Here is a 23,647-nt window from a genome sequence, read left to right as displayed (position 1 = left end):
TAAAGATCACCTAAATTGGGTTTTGTCTTTTTCATTGTGTGGTTTAGATAACAGCATAGGCTGGGAAGGACGAAGGAGGAAAATGCTGTGCAGGAGACCCCCCAGGCCATGAAGCCAGAAGTTTTCACAAACCCAAATTAAATGCAGTCTGTTCACAACACCACACAGTTTGATTTGCCTGACAGCTGAATAATGACTCAATATTTTTATCTTCCCAATGAATCGATGCACTGGTTTCTTTCTGTGACCACTTAGAGCCAGAAGCACACTTTGAACTTGGGTGTGGAGTCTTTTTTTGGAAAGAATCAAGCAAACATTTGCGGGTTTGTGAGCTGAATATGCTTAAGTAGACAAAAGCGATATTCAGCCAGTGATCTAATTGACATTTTACTTGGGCAAGAGAACTGGGGCCAGCCCAATGGCAGGCAAATTCATTTTCCAAAGGTCATGGGGTTGGCTGCTGGTGATTCGTTGTTGAAAGATATCTCAGGGCTGGTCAAGGCCACAATCAGAGATGCCTATGGAATACAAATAATTCCCCTCATTCAAAACTGGCAGGCAGAACTGTGGGTCAATGTAGTTGTACTTATGCAAATGGGAATGATCATAGTTTCCAGTTACGGAGGGTCAACTGTGACAGAGACAGGTGGGCATGGGGCATGGCTGGCTCAGAGTCTTGTGAGTTCTTGCTCCGAAAAGCACTCTCTGTTATCTATGTTATACCAGGGAATCAAATGAAACAGGAGAGCTCCCGTTCTTTGGGCTGAGATCAGATGGATTTAACCCACAATTTTTTTAATATGTAAATATATGCACATTATGAAGAAAAGTTCAAGGAGCATCAAAAACTCTAGAGTGAAATGCAATACCCCTCCTGCCCCAGTCCTCCAGTTTTGCAACTTAGCTTCCCCAGCAGTAACTATTAGAGTTTCCCAGAAATATGTCCACCAATACCTCACATATATAAAAGCATATGAGAACAAATACAAGCATACTATTTTAAAGGCACAAATGGTAAAAAACAACAACAACGAAACCCCCACCAAAACTGTACCAACCTTCCTGCACCTCGTTTTCTCATTCATCAGCTCTGGATGCTGTTCTGTATCACAGACAACGATTAGACTCATTGTTCGTTAACTACTCTCTAGAAGTCCAGTGAATGACATACCATGACTCCCACAACGAGTGGCCTACCGATGGGATTTTAGGTGGCTCCCAAGACATCTTTGCTACAAATGAGCTTACCTATACATGCCTTTTGGGAACTTGTATAAATTTATGTAGAAAACAGATACATCAAAGATACATGGCTGGATTGAGCGGTATGCGTATTTTCATGTTTGATAGCGGTTGCCAGATTCCCTGTTAAGGGGGTTATACTGGTGACCCTCCGTCAGTGTAAAATACTGCTCCACATCCTTGCCAGTTCAGTGCCCCATGGATTCTTAGCAAGCACTCAAGAAAAGAAGCTCTCTAATCACATCCAAATCTCATGGGGAGCAGTTGGACACACTACCCTGGAATCAAGACAGCCATAGCCAAAATATAGTAAAGTCTTCTTTCCCAACTTACATCAGCTTTCTGAAACGGTGGGATATGGGATATATCCTGCTCTAGTATTTGTTCTGATTGCTGTTAAGTAATGTATGTTCACTGAAGAAATATCGGGAAAGACACAAAATAAAACATAAAATAAAATAAACTCATTCTGAAGTATTTACCCAAGAGAAATGAAAATGTAAGTGAAACTTCATAGCAGTTTTATTCATAATAACCACAACCTGGAAACAACCCAAATGCCCATCAACAGGAGAGTGGATAAACATAGTGTAGTCGATCCACACCGCGGAGTACTATTCAGCAACCAAAAAGAACAGATTACCATTGACGATACAACATAAGATGAATTTCAAAATATTATACTAAGTAAGAGAAGCTAGTTACACAAGACAACACTTTGTATGAGTCTGTTTATATGAACTAGTTCCTCAGGCAAAATGGTAGCCCCTGAAAGCCAGTTGGTGGCTGCTGGGGGTCAAGGCATGGGTAAAGGGGAGTGGGGGCTGACTGTATACAGATACAAAGCACATTTTTGGGTGGTGGTTACAGGCCAATATCCTTGTCAAAATGCATTGAACTGTATAGTTAAAATGGATGCATTTTACTGTAGGTTAATTATACTTCAATAAAACTGATTTAAAAATTAAAATCACCTGGGGGGTGGGGGATGGGTTAGTCTGGTGATGGGTATTAAAGAGGGCACATTCTGCGTGGAGCACTGGGTGTTATGCACAAACAATGAATCATGGAACACTACATCAAAAACTAATGATGTAATGTATGGTGATTAACATAACAATAAAAAATTTTTAAAAAAATTAAAATCACCTGAATTCCTACCCTTTATAGTTAACCACTGTTAGCATTTTGGTTTATATCCTCCAGACTTTATTTCCCGTGTAAACATACACAACCATATTCACACTTTTAAATGTACCTTTCACTGTAGTTTTAAAAGATAAACGAGAACATATGGTTTGGTAATCTGATTTTTAAAGACATCTTAATGACATATTGGCTAGATTCTTTAATAGTTTAATCCCTTATCTCCAACTGTTTTCTTGTTCCTAACAGAAACAGTAGTGGGCTTCACCTGCCCGCCCACCCCAACATAGGTAAAAAAATTCATACTCGTGGAGTAACAGAGTTTGAGGAAGCATGATGAGTTTTGACATCTCTTTTTTTAGATGCCTTTTTCCTTCTCCCTATAAGATATGTGGATTACACTGGCCTCGGGCAGATGGCAAGCAACCCTCTCGCCACCCAGCTAGGGTCATGGTTCCCCTGTGTAGCAGAGTTGGCATAAACTTAAAGCGGGACCAGGCTCATTCCCCAGCTTAAAAGGCCAGAAACCTCCAAAGAAAACCAGAGGTCTTCCCCTCTACACTGTTTGGGGGAGACAAAGGCCTCAAAGTAACTGAAAGGGAGGCTCTATTCTCTGGCTTCGCTCCAGATGAGGCCCTTCCACGTTCTCCGATCCACTGTCGGGACATGGGACCTCCTCCACTGACAGCATTCCAAGGGGTTGTTGGACAAATCAAGAGCCACAAAGGCCAGAGCATTAGACACAAAAGAGTCAGTGTGAGCCACGACCACAGCCTCTCATCCCCAAAGGCACACAGGGAAAGCCCAACACAGACGATGGACTCTTGCCTCACAAGCCGAGGCCCCATCCCCCTTCCCCTCATCCTCCAGGCCCCCTCGCTCTCATTTCAAGTCTGGATTGATTTTCCACTCTTGTTTTAAGAACAGTTAACAGTTTGGGTCAGATTGATGTAGGTTCGAATTTCAGCTCTGCTGTGTGATCTCTGCAAACTACCAATCTTGCTGAGTCCAAACTTCATCTTGAAAAGAGGGACAATGCCACCTACCTCACGGGGTTGTTATAACAACTCAATGAGATGAGAACTCACGTTTGAAGCGCTCGCTAGGGATCAGTTCTAACTACTTTACAAATATTCTCTGATTTAGGTACTATCTTTAGTCTCCATGAGAAAAAAAAAACACAACAACAGCAAGCTCAGCAAAATTAGCAACTTGCTCAAGATCAGTGAGGAGGGTTGGGACTCGGACCCAGATTTCTCTCACTTCAATGCCAACTCCTTACCCAGCAGGCAAGTCATTGTCAAACGTCATAGAATCAAGCCTGAGTGGGCTAACATGCAGATTCCCGGGGCCCGGCCAGAAATCAAGATTCATTTAGTCATCAACAGGGCGCAGAAATTTGCATTCTTACTAAGGTCCAGATCTGGAAGCAGGGCATCATCAAGCCACATTTTGGAAACATTACACATGGCTATAATGAAGAAATGCACTCATTACTTCACAATTATTACTTTAAAAACCCAATGGAGAGAAATTATAGGGGGGGCCAGGGAGAGAGGACGGAAGGGGACTACAGGACTCCACTGGCAAGCTCTGAAAGGCCAGGCAATCAGTGATGGTGTCGAGATGGTGCTGGGGCCAGTGGAGGCACAGAGATGGATCTGCCTGTACTGAGCAAACAGTCCAGCCAAATAAATAACCCCGAGTCAAGCTAAAGAATGTGTCAGGCCCTCGGGGGTTGGCGGCCTTGGGATGCTTCAGGGAAGATGACCACTGGGGTGTAATTTCGAAAAAAGCATGGCGAAGTCACTCACTTCAGGGATGGACCAAGGCCATACTCTGAGGCAGCGGGACCCAGTTCCTGGCAGGGTATTTGGCCTCAAAACACTACAGGATGTGGTCAGAAGGGAAGTTCAAGTCCAGGGTCAGTGCTCTGCTTAGGACAGCCAGCAGTGATCTGCGTGACGTGGTTACGGGAGTACTGTTCTTAAAGTCATCCTCTCCAGCCATCCCGACTGCCACCTTTTAGAGTCACTCTTTCAGGGCCTTTGGAAACTGGTGGATTTTAACTGGTTTAAGGAATTAGGGCACTACAGCCTGCCTCACAAGCCGAGGATTAGCAAGGATCAAGTTACTGACACGTGGGGCTTTGGGACAAACCACCAGAACCTTCCATTCACTTCCACTCCGGCAGCAGGTGCTCCCCAGGGAGTGGGAGGCACCATCTAAGTCAGACCCCTGTGGCTGAATTTGACCCACAGATGGTGTTATTTAGCCTGCACAGTGAGGATACTCAGTGCTTAAAAGAGCTTTTGCGTTAGGTGCCAGCATCTCGAAATCAGATGATTTTACAGAGAAATCTCAATAGCTTGCTTCTTTTAGGAAAGTGAAAAAAAAAAAGTTGTTAAAGGTGAGGCTATATACACCTGCTGGAGCCGACTCACGGCAATGTTTAGATGGAACCATCGTTCTCTAGCTAGCCAGAGTGTCTACTACTTCCTATTACTGCCTCAGTAGTATCAGGCCCTGTCCGATCGTCATTTGTCCACTTATGGTATGTGAGCTTACAATCCCCTATTGAAGGACTTGTCTTCAAGATGCTGGAACAGAGAGAATGCCCAAGACAACCAAACCGAGTCCCCAAACCCTCCCTCTCCTCCAACCCTTCACGCCAATAGGCCGACTGTGGGGTTCTCTCTCCTCGCGTCAGTGAAGGGGAAGGAGGAAGAATGTAGGGGGATGGGGTACAGAAAATTAATATTTATTGAGCATCTACTCTGTGCCAAGCTCTATCTTCAGGTCTTTCCACTTGTCATCTCATTTAACTTTAACATGAAAACTTATGGCTTGGTTAAAGGCTAATAATCATCTTCATTTTTTTTAAAGGTAACGACGGCTCAGGGAAGAGAAGCAGTGTGCCTAAGTAGCAAAGTGACCATTGCAGACTGGGGACCGCTCTAGGGAAGAAGTACGTTGGTAACTCTTCCTTTGAGATGACTCTCCACAACAATAGGGTTCTTGAGAAGCCTGTAGGACCAGGGAAGCCGGACTGCTGGGGACAGGAGAGCATACTGTTTCTAAGAGAGAAGCTGCAACTCAGCCTCAGGCTACTGTTTGCTATGCAGGCTTGAGCGTCCAGTGTTACCATGTCTGAGTTTTCCAGCAAAGCTGGATATCCAGATTTCTCAGGCAAGATTTACTGATCTTTGAAACCCCACAACAAAGAAGAAATAAAACCTGTCTGGAGGTGGGATTTTGTCCATTGGTGTTGGTTTTCATTAAATGCTTTTCTAAGTATAGGCAGCATTGCATAGAGGTTACAGGTGCTAGATTTAAACTCTCTGGGTTCAAGTCCCAGCTCTGCCACTTATTAGCATATGACCCTGGGATTTATCATTCACTCCTCCGTGTCTCAGTTTTATCATCTGTAAACTGGCAATAACAATCACAAGGTTGTCATGGGGATTAAGTGAGAGGATAGGTAGAAATTAGTAAGATTAGTTAAGGGCTCTATAAGAACTTATTACTTACTAAGAAGAATGAGTGTCTGTTTTGAAGCTACTACTCTTCTTGAAGCAGCCTCTGTTTATTCTGTGAGGGAGTGGGGGAGGAGACAGGAGCATTTCAGGTTAAATTATGGGCTTTAGAGAGACACATACCCCATCCTTGAGCCCAAGAAATGGTGTTGCTTCTAAGAGCAGAAAAAGAAGTGCAACTTCCCGAATGAAATGCTAATTAGTTATAAAATCTCAGAACTGCTGCTGGGCCATGTGCTGTGTAAACCAAATCTTATCTACTGGGTACTTATTTGTCCAGCTAGGTTTTCCTGGCAGACACAGTACCTGAGAACGGATCATTGGCATTTAGAAGTAATTTAGCTTTGGGAACGTGTGCCTGGAGCCTGGTTACAGAGAGAGCTTTAAAGGAGAGTGTTAACAATGGCAAATAAGGGCTGTCTGTCGTTCTAAATGGACACATTGTGACACACTGTCCATTTAGAGAGTTGAGCACGTGGCCGGCACAGAAGTGCTGCACTCACTGTGCATACGGATTTGTCAGTGCTATTACAAGACACTCCGAAACACAAGGTCCTATAACACACCCATACGCATCATGAGCAGTGTTGGGGCTGACATCTCAGGTGCTGGAAACCACCATCTCAGCCCCGGCATGGAGGACTTATTTATTCATCTGGCAAATATTTCTTGAGTGCTGTGGCTGACCAAGTCTTCCCTCCCCAAAGTCCTTAAAGAACCCTCTCTTTCCTGAAGCAGCCATTTCCCTGAGACGCAAACCAGTCGATCTGGTGAGGCAACCAGGAAGGGAAACTGTGCAGGAAAGCTGGTTGAACTCAGACATGCTGCAGAAATCTGTAACCAGTCCCAAGGACGTCCCAAAGATTTTGGATGTCTTCAGCCCCATTCCAGAAAATGTCTCCCAGTCAACATCCAACTTTCTCTTTGTCTTTCCCTTCTCTCTGAAGGTAAGCCCAGCCCAGACCCTCAACCCGGGTAACCAATATATAAGGTGTTACTCTGATCTTCTTCTCTGCTGGTCCCCTACCAGATCCTGGCTCTTTGATTCTGCTGCCGAGTTTTCTCTCAATGACACAAGCTAGCTCCTCCCTGATGGATGACGTTCTCAAAGAATCATCACCCTTTACAGTTTGAACCTACCTGAAAGATTGTGTAGTCCAGTTTTTTTAAAATAGGACTCTAGGTTATTCAAAATCTCATGTTGAACATCAATGTCTAAAAGAGAGAACTTAAAACTTTATCATCATTAAAAGTAACTTTTTAGTTGTAGGCTCTTGAAGCACTAGAGCTTCTCAGAATACACACTGAAATCCACTGATCACAACGTGTCAATTCCTTATTTGAACAGAGAGGAAGCACACACCAAGAGGTTAAGTGGCAGCCGGAGGGCAGTATTGGTATTGGTTTCCTATTGCTGTCATAACAAATTATCACAGACTTAGAGGCTTAAAATATGAATATAGTTTCTCAGCATTTGGAGGTCAGAAGTTCTAGATCAGTTTCACTTGAGCTCACATCAAAGTGCAAGCAGGGCCATGTTCCTTCTGGAGGCTCTAGGGGAGAATTTGTTTCCTCGCCTTCTCCAGGTAAGTTCTGTCCTCATTTGCTGCATCACATGGTCTTTCTCCCTCTCTGCTTCCAGCACTTGTCCTCTTTCTTATAAAGACCCTTCTGATTATATTAGGTGCACTTAAATAATTCAGGATAGTCTATCCATCTCAGGATCCTTCATTTAATCACATCTGCAAAGTCCCGTTTGCCATCCATGTAGGGTACATTGTAATATAGTCCGGGGCTTAGACTGTGACTGTCCCTGGGGGGCCATTATTCAGCCCATCACAGGTAGGCAGCAGTTAATAGGAGAGCTGTGACGGAGCCCACAACTCCTGGGCTCTTTTGGTACTTTCGGTGTCTTGATGGGGACAGGGAGACGGATCAGGGTGGGGAAGATACACTTCTTTTTCTCTGAGATGTTTTGTACCTTTCCTATTACAGTCCATAAACCAGAACACGACAGCCCCACTGGAAGAAAGAAGACAAGGTGTGATGAAGTTAAGTAATTTTAAGAGTCTGAAGCGGAACACTGTAAATATAACCTTTTTCTCTGGGCATGTATTTTGTCTTGGAAGGGATGATAGTCCATGAGATGTGATAGTCTGATTCAAATAGATTCTCAGGGATGAGATAAAGGAGCAATAATTATTATTCATCTTCATAACAACACCATTACGAGGGTAGTATTTCCACTTACCATATGGGGAAACTGAGGCCAGGAACGTGACCTATTTTGCTGCAGATTACATAGGTGGTAAGAGCCAGGGTTCATGTGACTCCATGCAGGCTGACCTGGGAACCTGAGATTGCAACCATTATTTAAACACCCTCAGAGTTTATGCAGAGTCTGTACACAACACCAGGCCTGGGCAGGTGCTTTGAATTACAGGTCTTCTCTGAAGGAGTGGTGTCAGGAAGAAATTCTAATGCTCACACCTCAGGCTATGGCTGAGAAAGTTGGGACTGCTCCTGGCTTTCCTTCTGCTGTGCTCTATGGCACTTCAACTTGCAGGGTGTCACTCACCCTCTCTCGAAGCAAAAAGACGACGTGGGTTGTTCGAGTCTGAACAATGGAATTTTTTTTTTTTAAGATTTTATCTATTTATTTGACGGAGAGAGAGGGAGACACAGCGAGAGAGGGAACACAAGCAGAGAGTGGGAGAGGGAGAAGCAGGCTTCCCGCTGAGCAGGGAGCCCGATGCGGGGCTCGATCCCAGGACCTCGGGATCATGACCTGAGCCAGAGGCAGACGCTTAACGACTGTGCCACCCAGGCGCCCCTGAACAATGGAATATTTATTAATTAATTACAGTAAATAAGCTATTGTGAAGGTCTGTGAAACACGAAGGGATTTCCCTCTCCATCTAAAAGCTCACACTTCAGGGCTTAGGAGAATGGAGGGAGGGATGAATGGGGGAGCACGGGGAATTTTTAGGGCAGTGAAACTATTCTGCGTGTTACTACAAAGGTGGATACGTGTCATTATGCATTTGCCACAACCCACAGAACGTACAACAGCAGGAGCAAACCCTACCAGAAACTAGAGATCTTAGTTAAATGTGTTAGTATTGGCTTAGCAATTGTAACAAACGCACCACAGTAGTGCAAGATTTAATGGGAGAAACTATGTGTGTGGGCAGAGGGTATATGGGACTATGTACCTTCTGCTTAATTCTTCTGTAAACCTAAAACTGCTCTTGAAAAAATGAAGTCTATTAATTAAAAAAAGAACTCACACTTTAAGTCACTCCTGCTCGTCTTCTCAGAAATTCTTTCCCACATGGTGACCATCACAGCTTATTCTTGCCTAGGGACTTGGCTGGCGCTGGGTGCCAGAAATGCTTTCCCAACATTCCCCACTGATCTGTACCTGCTGCTTCCTACAAGACATCATTCATGCTCACCAAATCTCAGAGCTCTCCCTAGCTAGCCACTCAGAAAAGCACTGACACATCCTGGGATCCTGCCTCAGCCTTGCCACTGACCAGCTCTGTTGCTTTGGGAGAGTTCCTGTATTTCTTTGAGCTTCAACTTCCTCATCCATATCTAGAGGCTAATAAACTTTTCCCTAATGATCTGGCAGGGCTGTTGTGGTAATTAAACGAGATAATACCTATGGGGCGCCTGGGTGGCTCAGTTGGTTAAGCATCTGCCTTTGGCTCAGGTCATGGTCCCAGGGTCCTGGGATTGAGTTCCCCATTGGGCTCCCTGCTCAGTGGGGGGTCTGCTTCTCCCTCTGCCCCTCCCCCCATTCGTGTGCGTGCGCGCTCTCTTTTTTTTTTTTTTTTAAGATTTTATTTATTTATTGGACAGAGAGAGACAGCGAGAGCAGGAACACAAGCAGGGGGAGTGGGAGAGGGAGAAGCAGGCTTCCTGCTGAGCAGGGAGCCTGATGTGGGACTCGATCCCAGGACCCTGGGATCATGACCTGAGCCGAAGGCAGACGCTTAACGACTGAGCCACCTAGGCGCCCATGCGCGCGCTCTCTCTCAAATAAATAAAAATTTTTAAAAAAGATAATACCTATGAAGGCTTTGGGCAAACCATAAAGCATTATTATTCACACATGTAAGGCACATACTTTCCTGTTTAACTCCTCACTAGCATTTTCCCCATTTTATAGATTAGGGGACTGAGGATCAGAAAGGTTAAGTAACTTGCCCTAAGCCACACAGGTCATAATCGCAAAGCTGGAATTAAAAAAAAAAAAAAAAAATCAAGTCTGACTCCAAAACTCATACTTTACATTTACACTCTTCAAAACTATACTACGTTGTCTCCAATGAGACAAAGAATCAGAAGATCAATAGTTACTAGAGTCTCAAAGTGTAATCCCCACTGTAACACTCATCTTTCCTCCTCTGAAGGAGGAGGAAATTTTAAAGATTTTATTTGACAGAGAGAGAGAGAAAGAGAGAGAGAGAGCACAAGCAGGGGGAGAAGCAGACTCTCCACTGAGCAGGGAACCCAATGTGGGACTTGATCCCGGGACCCTGGGATCATGACCCGAGGCGAAGGCATACACTTAACCTACTGAGTCACCCAGGTGCCCCTCATTTCTTTTCAGAGCTAAAAATCTCCAGGCAAAAAGCTCAGCCCAGTGGTGAATTTCTCAAGACCACTAAGCCCAACTCTGAGGAGCCCAGAATCACTGTGCCTTCTTGCCAGGGTGCAGGAAAGATGGAATTCTATTTTACATGCTTGTTTAAACCCCTCATTTTCTGTGGATTTAATGCTCACAGGGGTCAAATATCTGTGATGAGTTAAAAAAGCATTTTGTCCACAAATAAAAATATCCCAAATAGTAAATTTCGGTGCTGGACTCAGAATAGTGGTCTCCATTATCCTGAAAAAACATGAGGGATTCTCTGGGTTGGTTCTTGTGGCTTTCCTTTAATTTTTCTTTGTTCCCAGATGTAATCGTGCTCTTTCATTCAGGGTTTTAGTGATTCTCTAAGCGCTGGAGTCTTTTTGTTCTGAAAGTCATCCACTTATTAATTTTCGTTGTTTGAGCACCTATCATATGTGCCAGGCATAGACCCACTCTTGCAAACAAGCAGACAGTGAACAAGACAGACTCGACCTCTCCATCTACACAGCTTCAGGCCCTTGGAGGAGAAAGACAACTGAGCAGATGGTTATAACTTAGAGTGAACATAAGAAATATCCAAAGCCCAATAGAGGACCCCTAACACAGACTACAAAACTCCGTGATCTGGCCAGGAAGGGATTCCATTTGTCACTTACACGGCTGCAATTCTAGGCACAACGTCTGGGATGGGGCACTTACCACTACCACCTCCTCGCCTTTGGATAACACAGTAACATATCTTTTCCAGACTAATGGGGTCTAATTCACTGGTGTCTTCTACTATTTTTCTCATTTCAGTGGATTTACTTTAATAAATCAACTGCTGTTTATGGAGCACTTGCATTGTTGGCCATGGGGCAGATAAAGAAGACGCTCTAGGGATATATTTATCATATTATATATGCTCTGTGTGAATCTGTTTGCCTCCCTCTGCAGATGAAATTTCTCAAGAACAGGGACTATGTCTTACTCACCTCTTTCCAGGACCGGCTTGGGGTCTGGTAAGGGTAGGGGCTCAATCACAATGTATGGAAGGAAGAATGGAAAGACAGCAGAAAGAAGGGAGGAAGGGAGGGAGGGGAGGAGGAAAAGGCAGGCAGGGAGGCGGGTTGACACGATCCCTCTTTCAGGATCGCTTACTTGGGTAGCACTTAGCAGGCGGGGGTCCAGTCCGACTTCCTGCAGCAGCACTTCTGAACCTGACATAGCCAGAGCCACAAATGCAGAGGGACGAAAGACTGGAAACTCTGCCGCCCCTCGGGCAGGTGATCGAGTAGCATCTGCTTGCCTCCTGGGAGATTTCCCGAACCCCCTTCCAAGAGGCAGCTCGGCTTTCCTCATGAGAGGCAGGCACCACTCTTGGGTCCGAGTCGGCAGAGATGCCTGGTGTTGAAAGCTGACTCTGCCTCTGGCCTGCGAGGCCCTGGTGACGGGCGCTCGGTTCACCCGCCCAGTCCACCCCCACAGGTGTCTGCAGTTTGCCGCTGCCTCTTTAGGTCCATTGAGCCTGCCCCTTTGGGGCCCTGTCATCTCTCAACAACTGCACAAGTACCCCCATCGGCCACCTGGACTTGAGTCTCCCCTCGGCCAGCCATCCTCCCCACTGTCACTGGCATGGCCTTTCTTAAATGAACATCTGATCACACCACGCCCCTATTAAAGCCCTTCAGTGGATCTCGAGGTGACATTCAAAGTCCTCCCTCCCCGCCGGCCCCAACTCCCCGCCTCACCAAGCTCATCTGTCTTCAGCGCCTCTCTTGCTTGCTGTGTTCCAACCATCAACTCTTCCAAGCATCGACTCTTTCACATACCTCTGTGCCTTTGCATGGGTGGGTGATTTTTCACATGCTATTCCTTCTGCCTGGAAAGCCCTTCCCCTAGACGAACTCCTACTCATCCTTCAAGACCCTCATGTCACTTCTTGAGTGAAGCCAGAACCAGGCATGTCTGGGGTCTTTCCTGCCCCTTGGTCCTTACCTCCAACCGAGTCTTGGTACATGGCCTGTACCTGCTCATTTACTAGTCTGTCCTCTCATTAGACTGAGGTCTCTGAGTACAAGGATGGTATCTTGTTATTTCTATAATATGTTTTTCATATTCAACATTTTAATGATCGTACATGATTTCCTATACATAACAGGTCAACTGCAAATACTCAAGGAATGGATGAACAAACATTCATTTGATGCATTTTTAGTTGGCCTATACTCTCTGCCATGAACCATCTGGGTACTGGGGATTCCACAGTGACAGAGGCAGGCAGGGGCCCTGAGTACCCATGTCCATTCTGTGTGACAGATGGAGACAGGGTGACAAATAAATGAACAAGATAATTTCAGAGGGCAATAAGTGCTCTGAAGAGATATAACTGGGTAGTGGGATAGAGAGGAGGGACAGTGGGGCCTGGGGAAGCTGCTTTGGATGGGTCAGGGAAGGCCACCCTGAGGAGGTGAGGTTGGAGCTGAGAACGGATCTGAAGGAGTTGACCATGCCGAAGTGTGAGGGCTTAGCATCCCATGCAAAGGGAGTGGTGAGTGCAAAGTCCCACAGGCAGGAAGAAGCTTGGGGTGTTTCGACAGATGAGATGGAGCATGGGAAGCACGATGTGGGTGAGGGAGGGCCCAGCCATATAGAGTCTTGCAGGGCATGACCAGGAGCGTGAACTCTGTTCCAGGCACAATGACAGAATGAATGGCTGCCAAGATTAGCAGACACGGATGCTCCCAACGAATGGGTGCTTCGTGTCCCTCCGCACACCTCCCTCACCCTCACATAAGATTGCTGGCTGCTCACGGAGCGGGCGGAGACAGCCCTCATTAATCTCAGGAAGCGGGAGGGCAGACTCGGGCAGTGCGGCAACACAGAGTAACTAGAGAACACAAAGGCCGCCTGCCCAGCTTTGTTTTGAAACCGTCAATTCCAAATTCCGCTAGCTGGCAGAGACAGGGGTTATTGATTTTCCCTTCTGGAATGCATGTCCTACAGAGTCCTCGCAAACAGAAACTGAAAAACAGAGGAAAACACAAGTGCTGAGAAAGATAGGGCAAGGGGACTTAAAAAAAAAAATCCATACTGGATTTTGTCTTTTTCTTCTTATGCTTTGGTGGATTGTGGCTTGTCATCTCTGTTTTTTCCCAATTCACTTCTTTTTCCCTATCTCTGTGCCTTCCTGATTCCCTCCCTCTCTCCTCCCCGCTAGCCTCTGGTCCAGTACCTGGTGTGCCGTTTGCATACAGCAGGCAGTTGATGCTGCGGTGCTGAATGTTGCTTTCTCTAGCGGTCAGTCTCTCTGCGCGTTCTTTCTCCGGATCAGTTTGTCCAGCTCACAGCTACCGCCTTCTTAGTTACTTCTCCTTTCTTCCTGTTGCTAGCATGGCTGAGTGGAGAGGAATCTGGGTACACAGAAGTGTCTAAAACGTGGTTGGGTGTGTTACTAAGGATAGGTATGTGGGGAGGCCTAGGCCTGTGTCTGCTGACTTTTACCAAATTAAACACACTGATCGAAACTTAACTTTATCATCTGGAAAATGGGTGTATCATAGTCTCTTCTTTCTTGAAGGGGAATGTCAGGACAAGCAAAGAAAAATCCACGTCAAAACTACAAAATTATAAAAAAAAAATAGTCCTTGACCGTCTCCTCCTAATGAAATATATGGTATTGTGGAGAGGCCCAACTGTTGTCATTTCATAGCCTGGTACTCCAATAATTTATCTTCTACTCCTATTTTATCTAAGAAATAAAACAGTGTTATATTCTCTGAACTCACACAAGGTGGTAGAGAAGGCTGGGGTGAGGGGGAATGGGAGGTGGTTCTCGAACAAACTGATGAGTGGGATGTACATTCCCGAGATTTAAAATTTGTAACAAGAGAGACAATCTGCATGCAGGTAATTGAGGTCTGGTAGGAGGGATGTTTCCTTAACAGGTTTTAAACAAACTTAATTTCTGCAAAGCATCTTCTATTTTACATGTACTGACACATATTTAAATGTATAACTTCAATTATCACCTCGACGCAGATGCTTCCCCTCCTTGAACTTGCCCTCAGTCAGCTCCTATTTCTCCAGTTATCCGCATGGTATTTTCTCTGAAGTCTGTAAGATTATTTCCTCTACCTTCCTCTTATTTAAACCATGGAAGCCGAGGCTCCTAGACACAGCCGTGGCCCAGAGACCAAAGTCATTTACCCAGCAGTAACAAGAGGATGGGATGTCAGGCTCAGCACTTTCCAAACACACAGAAGATGCTCCATCCATGATGCCTGTGGAAGACTTTACATCACTTCACACCCAACTTATGATCATCAAGTCTGGCTCTTTTCCTCCTGACCTTTCAGTCTTTGTGGAGTGGAAGCTCTAAGAAGGCAAAACTCACAGATCTACAGATCTTACTTTCTATGGCTTCCCCCAGAGCTGGCATTTAGTAGGTTCAAAGCCATTTTGATGGCTGCAAGGATGAAAGACTATGGAAATTTGCCATCATTCCTTGTATCATCTGAGCTTGGAAACTCATCATTTTCTAGCCCCACCGCCCCCCACCTGCTGGCCACTAATACCTCATTGATTGCCAATTTCTGTTGACTTGGCCCCTAGTGGTATCTTTGGATTCTCCTTCACTTCTGATTGCTCTCTTTCCCAAGTGTGAGCCCTGACCCTTTACACTGGACTCAGCCTCATCTCCTGTCCCCTGCCTTTCCTTTTTCCTCCTCCTCCTGCCCTAGGCTCCTCTTCCACAATAAATGATTTCATCGTGATTTTTCCCATGTTGCAAGCCATCTACATTCTCAATACCTACCTCTAAAGTCCATACACCTTGCAGGCAAGGCTCACCGCCACCTGGCCTCCACCTCTCTTCCTAATGTTATCACCTGTTGTTCTGCCTCATAATCCCCCACCCCCATGAGATGGCTCTGCCTGTGTCCCTTGAAACACACCTTATACATGTTTGCCTCTATATTTGCACACACTAGTTGCCTCATTTACTTTGGGAATTCCAATCACCATTCAGGCCCCAGGTAAAGTCTTTACAGTTATAGCAACAACAAAGGAATACAGCAGTAACAGTAGCTAGAACTTTCTAAATACCTTCCCTGTACCAAGCATAGTACTAAGTTATCCATACTCATTATTTTATCAACCTTCACAAAAAGCCTAGGAGGTTAAGTACATTTTTTTTTTTTTAAGATTTTATTTATTTGACAGAGACACAGCGAGAGAGGGAACACAAGCAGGAGCAGTGGGAGGGGGAGAAGCAGACTTCCCGCAGAGCAGGGAGCCAGCCGATGTGGGGCTCGATCCCAGAACCCTGGGATCATGACCTGAGCCGAAGGCAGGCACTTAATGACTGAGCCACCCAGGTTCGCCGGTTAAGTACAATTCTTATCCTCATCTTACAGTGGAGGAAATCTAGGCTCAGAAGTGTCCAGTAAGGTGCCTAAGGTCACAGACTCCGTGTGCACAACAGCTGAAAATCAGACCTAGATCCATCAGGTGGCCAAAGCCGTGTTTCTAACCTTTTAGGCTATGCTCCCTGAAGCCATTTTTCTTCTCTGAACTCTGATAGCCTTTTAAAGCATGGCCACTCATTTGCCAATTTTCATGTGGATTGTTTTTTGTTTTTAAAGATTTTATTTATTTATTTGACAGAGAGAGACACAGTGAGAGAGGGAACACAAGCAGGGGGAGAGGGAGAGGGAGAGGGAGAAGCAGGCTTCCGGCGGAGCAGGGAGCCCGACTCGGGGCTCAATCCCACGACCCTGGGATCATGACCCGAGCCGAAGGCAGATGCTTAACGACTGAGCCACCCAGGCACCCCTTCACGTGGATTGTTAAATCACTAAACATTCTCCTGTACGCATGTGTTTCTTGTCCCTAGTTTTACTGTAAGCCAGCAGAGAATGCGAATAATACCTCTGGGCCTCATAGGTTCTGCCCAACAAACGCATGCTGAAGGAACTGATTCAAAGTGTAAAGTAATCAACCCCCCCTTAAGTTCTGTTGGCTAATTCGTCCTTTGAGCAGAGGGTTTACTTCCCTCTCCTCTCGCCCCAGGACCACATGCTGACACTGGGTATGAAAAACAAAAGAGAAGATCCTCCCTGAGTTCAGGCCTTTGAGTCACACCTATTTGCAAGACCTGGAGGAGGAAGGCCTGACAGTTATTCCTGAGTGACTCAGGAGTCTGTGCTTGCAGAATCTTGAATCTTTGAGCTCCGGAGGCCTTTGTGAAGTTAGAGGTATTACAGGAAAACAACCCCCACCCCAATTCAGCAACTACTGTGGACCACTGTGAGATTTAATCACTTTCTTGAGAACCAAAACTGCAGTTGGTAATTACACAGCCCTGCTTATACATCACAGCAGTGTTTTGTTGTTGTTGTTAACTGGCCCATTTAAAATTAGAGCCATGAGATAGGACAGATAAACCACTTTATATATGTAAAATGTTGATCTGGGGATCAGCCAGATTAAGAAACTGGTTGACCTTGAGTTAGTCACTGCCCTTCTCTGGTCCTCAATTTTCTCACTATTGACCGGTGTGGGGGTTTTAGAGGATCTCTTAAGTCCCCCCCTTGCCTTGCCTTTCTGGGATGCTAATTAACACAGCCTCTTAGTTTTGGCTTATACGCACAATCTTGAGTCACATTCTCCATGGCTTTGTCTGCTTCAGCCTGCCCTCTCCTGCTTCTGAGCTAACACACCCAGACGAAGCAGTGGGCAGCTTCCTGTGTGGGATCCCCTTGCAAAGTCCTCTCTGCCCTAGGCTCCCTTCGCTCAAGATGCCTCTGCCCTCTTGTGTGCTTTGCATGTTAAACAGCAAAAGCTTCCCGCTAAGTTCTCAGCACCAGGGGAAGCAGACAGCCTGTATCTGGAAGCCATCATCAGCTTCCCAGGACAGTCCTTATAAGGAAAACCAATAGCTAAAGTAATTTTAAAGAAACCTCCTTCAAGACTTCTCAGGTTGAGCGTGAGCCTGTGGAGGAGGCCAGTGGACAGAAATGCCTGCCCAGGCAAACCAGACTCTCTTCTGTGCCCTTCTCCCAACACACGCTCTGAATACATGGACACAGTGGCAGGGGAGAGAATTCAGAAGGCACAGTCCTTGTGAAAGTAAGGGCCCAGGAGTCACTGCTAAACAGCAAATAGTGGAGGCCAGGTTAACAACGACAAAGGTTATTTGGCAAGTTAAGAAACATAGTGATGGACTACTTCTGCATTGATCATATCAATGGGCAGAGGAATCTGCATGGGATAAAATTACACAGAACCACACGGGCAGGCACACACACACACACACAAATGAGGGTGTGTAATTATCTGAAATCTGAAGAATAACATCCGTGGATTGCACCCATGGCAGTTTTGATACTGTACTAATTATGTAACTTGTTACCACTGGGAGGAAACTAGGGCACATGGATGTACCTACTATTTTTGAAACTTCCTGTGTATCAATAATTACTTCAAAATAAAACTAAACACACCTCCAAAACCAAGCAGTGGGTGGATGTGGCTACGTCCCTCTGCAATTCTGGAATGACCAGTGGCCAGGCCCTCTCACAAGATCCTATTAATAACAGTGACGCCTTCGCCATCATGATCATCACCCCCATCATCAAGGCTCCCATTTATTGAACACTTACTACGTACGAGGCACGCGTCCTCATTTCCGTCAACACCCCACCAGTCCATCATGCCCGTTTTATAGAAAATAACGACCCTGGACGAGTAGCTGAGTCAAGCCCCAGGCCACAGAGCTACTGTGGGGCCAGGCTGTGGCCCAGGTCTGGGACTCTAAATGCTCCCACTTGGGGCCAAAACACCAGACAGCAACAGGACTCCATGGAGCTGTCATGGCTTCCGACGTGTGCTCCCTGCAAACCACTCAGGCACACCCCTCACTCTGTCTCAAAGGCGCCTGCACCGAGGCAGCAAACAGCATGGCGATACCACCTTCTGGGCCCATCTCTCACCCCTGTTCTGGCCAGAAAGCCACATCTGCAGAGAAGCCAAAAAGAAGAAACGACAACAACAACGACACTTACAAGTTCTTCACGTTGGCGATGCCACGGAACGCCTTCCTCGGGATCCCCAGGACCTGGTTTTCGCTCAGATCTCTAAACAGGAAGAGAAGAGGCACACGCATTAAGGACCAAGGCCCGGCTTTATCTGCATCTCATTATGACAACAAAACCCCTCGCAGGCTGCGTCTGCGGTCAGGAGTGTTGGAGGGACTCTTCAGTCTCAGGCCCCAGGCTGCTACAAGCCTTTACATTGTTCCTCCAGTGATGGCCTTTGCTGGAATGGTTACCAGGCGGGAGCAGCTCGCCTCCAGGGCGGGCTCTGTGGGTGGTCTCGCACCTCCAGGCCACGAGCCAAGACGCTGGGTTATTTGTTGTGCACACCGCACCCAATTCTCTGTTTTGCCATCTCCCAGAGAGACCCCTTGCCCCCCTCCCCGCTTGCCGTCCCTCCCCCACTGCAGGGTCAACAGCACTCAGTCTCCCACTCTCAGGGACTTGCGCCTTTGTCATCTGGGATTGGAAGGGAGCCTAGCCATCCTGATTTTCTGATGGGGGGTGCCCATCTCCGTTTATTCCAGAGCCCCAGACACCCCCGGGGGCCTCCTGGATCGGGCTCAGTGACAGGCATGATAACTTCAAATTGCATCTCTACAAACCCGCCCAAAATGGGGGTCCCACTGGCACCTCATCTAGCATTAAGCAGTGCTAACGTGTTGTTTTGAGGAAGAAAGGTAAGGGACAAAGTGTCAGGTGCTGAAGCCGGCTCAAACCCAGGTCTTGTGCCAGGTCCTCTTTAACAATCCCCAAAGCCTCAGTTTCCTTTCCTAAGACCCATGCGTTTTGTTTGTTTGTTTGTTTCCTTCCCATCCCCCCACTCAAACCAAACACATGCACTTGTTTACATTCATACCTCAAGCTTGCTTGGAATCTCAGTGAGTAATCAATCACACCTGCGTGTGTCTACACACACACAATCAATTGTATGTATATACATCTATAGATAGATATATATCTCAATTATTGTGAAAATAACACAAAAACCATTAGATATTAAGGTAAAAAATTACCTACCCAGACCATAACCACTGTTACAAATTAGGAACAATATGTATAAATTTCACCAATATGATCTCATAGTATATAGTCACTCATAAACCCTTTTTTTCCACTTATTATATTGAGAACATCTGTTCATGTCATTAACAGTACATGTATGGCAATAGTTTTAATCACTGTATATCATCCAATTGTATACAGGGCTATAGGATCCTGCACTGTGGGGTATTTGTCATTTAAGGAAACACCAGGATGAGGTTTCCTCCCTACGCATTTAAATTGTTGAGCTGCTTCCTTGGTATAAAGTCCTATAAGGAGAACATGCTGGGTCATGGGGTAAACGTCCTTAACTGCCAAGTTGTCCCAGAGGCAGACTGTACTAATGGATACTCTCCCACACTGATTTTCCACAGGAACCTAATCAAAGGCTAAAGAGGACTCCAAATATATTTGCGAAGAGAGGTCAGACAATCATCCTCCACGAAAACTTAGGCTGTCTAAATTAACCTTGTGTGAAGGAGCAGGAGGAAAAACAGAAAGCAGAAGAGAGGCGTCCCTTTCCTGTTCTCACCTGCGGAGATGAGTTAGCCACACTCCGAGCAGCTGGTTGGAACTTTAGACCCTTGGGGATTGTCTGGGGCCACGGTTAAGCCCCAAGGCAAGGCTCGGAGTTGGGGTAGGGTGTAGACACGATGACCGGTGGCTTCTGGGGCTGAATAACATGGTGTTCCCCATCTCAAATCCAGTTTCCTCTGTCTGCAACGGGTGTAAATAAATTTAGATGCACAAGGAGCCCCGTAGCAGGCTCCCCCGGCTGGGCCTGATTCAATGAGCAGGGCTCCAGCCTGGAGTCGGGGCACTGAACAAAGCCCACGGTGACAGTAGAAGTCAGGCAGGGTCACCAAGGTCACTCCTCTGCTCTCCATCAGACTGCAGGAGAAGAGGGAGCAGGTCCTGTCATCTGACTAATGCAATTTCCACCAGGCATCTGGGCTGTACCCAAGGCTCCAGCCACCACAATGGGCCTAGTCTTTTCTGCTAAGCAAAGGCTGATCTCCAGGACAGCAAGCCCCTACCCACTACCTTCCCAGGCTTGGCTGCTATCTTTGGCCACTCTGGGAAACAGGTCAGGTCACACTTCTGGCCAACGGCTGGTGATCAGAATCAGGGGCAAGGGAGCAAACAGGAGAGAGGTTTGGACGAGTCAGCTATAACCATGCCTGGGAGCCAGGAGAAGGGGCACGTCCTCTAGTAGTGTGTTAACCCTTGGAGTTTAAGGTACCTCAAACATACTGAAGAAATAACCATCGTATGACAGTTCTGGCTTGTAATATGGTGGGATGAGAGGAGAGTAGCATTTTAGCAGAAAAATCCGGCCCAGCTGCTGGGAAACGTCTCACAGAAGCAATCACACGGGAAAAACCCCGCAATGGCACGGGGCAGCCACTTGGGTTTCTGGTCACTATTTTGTTGCTGGAAGTAGACCCAGTCTTGCTCCTAGTTGAAGGGACCCAGTTTAAAGCACAGCTTTCTTTCCGCCTCCCTGCCATGGCTTTGCTTCTGCCGCAACTGAGCAAAACAGTGGATTGTAGGGAATTTATCTGTTCCCCATGACAATCCGCTTGTAAATTTTATTAATTTTATTTTCCATTGAGACTCTGTTCTCCAGCTAACAATACCACTGCCATCCATCTGCAGGATTGTATATTGATTTCATAAATACCTCCAGTGGGCTGACAAACTGACAGCTTTAATGGTGTTACTGATGGGGCGTGGAGGAGGGTTCAGGGCTGGGTGCTTCATTTTCGGTAACTGTCCCTTCACAATTATCTCGAGGCCTTTGTGAAGGCTCCTAATAGCGTGTTTATCTCAGCGTGATGCCAGAGCATGGAGCTAGTGCTAAGCACTACCCTTGAGAGAGACAAGAGCCACCATTTTCAGCTGACATTTAAATAAAAATAACAAAATCTAGCCGTAGTGCCCAAGAGCCTAGTTTCGGCCAGTTGCTTGTTGGGGTTTTAGTGCCTTGCCCCTCCCGAGGGAAAATGCTCAGAAGGAACCAGGGAAAGGACAAGGCTGGAGCACTGGAGAGGACAAGGGGCATGCTGAGATTTTCTGGGGGACGTAAAGGAAGATGGCTGCTGGGAAACGCTTTCTTGGTTGGGAAGTAGGGCTACGGATTGGGATGCCTTTTTAAATAATTAGGACTCTGAAAGAAAGGAGAACTGCATTAGCTAAAGTGCATTTTCCTGCTTCCGGAAAATGATTAACTGACGGATTATTCCATCCAAAAACACAAGACCAAAGAGGACTTATTAAGGAGACAGTAAGTCAAATAGGAGTTGGCAAGAACCAATATATCCCCCTTCCAGCCAGCACCCCCCCCTTTTTAATTTACTAAAATGCTTTGGACACAGATTAACTTTCTTCACAAATTTATTATTGCTTCATCTACCTTGAAATGGGAACTGCAGACACTTTGATAAATGGATTGAAAGGTTGTCTAGTTCCAGTGGAGCTTTGAAATGCTTCTTGGGGCTCTCCCTGCAATGTCAGGCATGCTTTGTTCTCAGCACAACAGTGAATGACAGTCCCCACCTTCACCCCCACCCCTGCCCACCCCACGTTTACCAGGGAAGATGGCAAGGCAAGAAGCAGGAAAACAGTCTCTTTTTCGCTCTCGTAGGGGCAATGCCCTTGTCTCGGGTCATATTCATGCTCCCAGGAAGTCTGATCTGTGTTAAATGGCAGTTTGTGGGGGGAATTTGCTCCTAGTTGTCAATCTTCAACTATTCCAAAGGTACAAGATGCGGCTTGGAAGCTCCCCCAACCTTGGGGAATTCGTGTTTCTGAGGTGGGGCAAGCCAATTAGCTGTATGATCATGCAAACTACTGAAATGCTCTATGCCTCAGTTTCCCCATCTTTACAATGGGTGCTTGACTGACCTCGGTTAATCACGGGAATGAAAGGAGTTGATATATGAGTGCCTTGCACAGCACCTGGAACCCTGCAGGCATTCACTGGATGGCTGCATTTATTTCTTGTATTTTCTGCCCATTTAGTCCTGCATTTTACATTGCTGAAAATACCCTTTATGACCCTCTTCAGGACATATGTCTACAACTGTGCAAAGAATAGAACACATAAATGTTGCTAATATTCTTTCTGTAAAATCTCAGGGAGGGGTCAAAATTTCCCTCCTCTATCATCTAAATGGGAGTACCCATATTTGATTCTAGGGTCTTTTGAATTCAGGAGAAAAGGTCTGTCTCAAATTGGGCTCTCAAAGAAGCTGACACTCAGCCAAGTGATATATTCATAAAGTGCTCCTGGGAGAGACCAGTAAGGGATGCAGGAAGCAGAATCAAGAAGGGAAATAAAGGTCAGTTAGGAAAAGTCCTAGCCTTAGCCCCATAGCCTGGGAGCTCCTGTTTCTAACCAAGGGATCTGGGCCTTTAGAGCCCTGCATCAGACAGTCTTTGGTTAGAGACCACCCAAGAAAAACACAAATTGCCCGGCTCTGCCTGTTCTCCAAAAGGCTGAACAAGGTGCTCCAACAACTAAAGGACAGATTGCTGAAGAGGCTCCCGGTCATGATCTTTATCCTCAAAGTCTGAAGCAGGAGATGGAAGCCAGTGTCAGTAAAGAGACCCAAGGAAGCCAACCCAAAGCATTCATAAAAAGGCTTCAAGGAAAATTCTCCTGATTCAGGAAGTTCTCAGAAGATTAAAAAAAAATTACTCATGAAAGAAGACATATCCAGTGACCAAAGGAAATTGGAACAACCCAGTCGGATACCTTCTTTGTCTACCTCCCTGGACCACTGGCACTGAGACCAATCAGGTACCTTTTTAGTAACAGAAAAAAAAAAAAAACCCACAAAACTATCACCTCTTGATAAGCCAAGAAGGGATGATCTAAAAGCATTTCTAGGGGCGCCTGGGTGGCTCAGTTAAGTATGTGCCTTCAGCTCAGGTCATGATCTCAGGGTCCTGGG

At 46.1% G+C, this 23,647-nt stretch overlaps 1 protein-coding gene across 1 annotated transcript in view; it reads right to left on the bottom strand.

The window, feature by feature from the left end:
- Positions 1–23,647, bottom strand: part of SLIT3 (slit guidance ligand 3) — a 594,180-nt gene that overhangs the window by 172,169 nt on the left and 398,364 nt on the right. The window contains exon 5 of the mRNA XM_027606988.2: positions 18,615–18,686. Within this exon, the coding sequence (XP_027462789.1) occupies positions 18,615–18,686 (72 nt within the window). The remainder of the gene's footprint in view (positions 1–18,614; positions 18,687–23,647) is intronic.

Source organism: Zalophus californianus, chromosome 5 (genome assembly GCF_009762305.2).
Source record: "Zalophus californianus isolate mZalCal1 chromosome 5, mZalCal1.pri.v2, whole genome shotgun sequence".
NCBI lineage: Eukaryota > Metazoa > Chordata > Mammalia > Carnivora > Otariidae > Zalophus > Zalophus californianus.
This window is presented reverse-complemented; position numbering and strand designations above follow the sequence as displayed.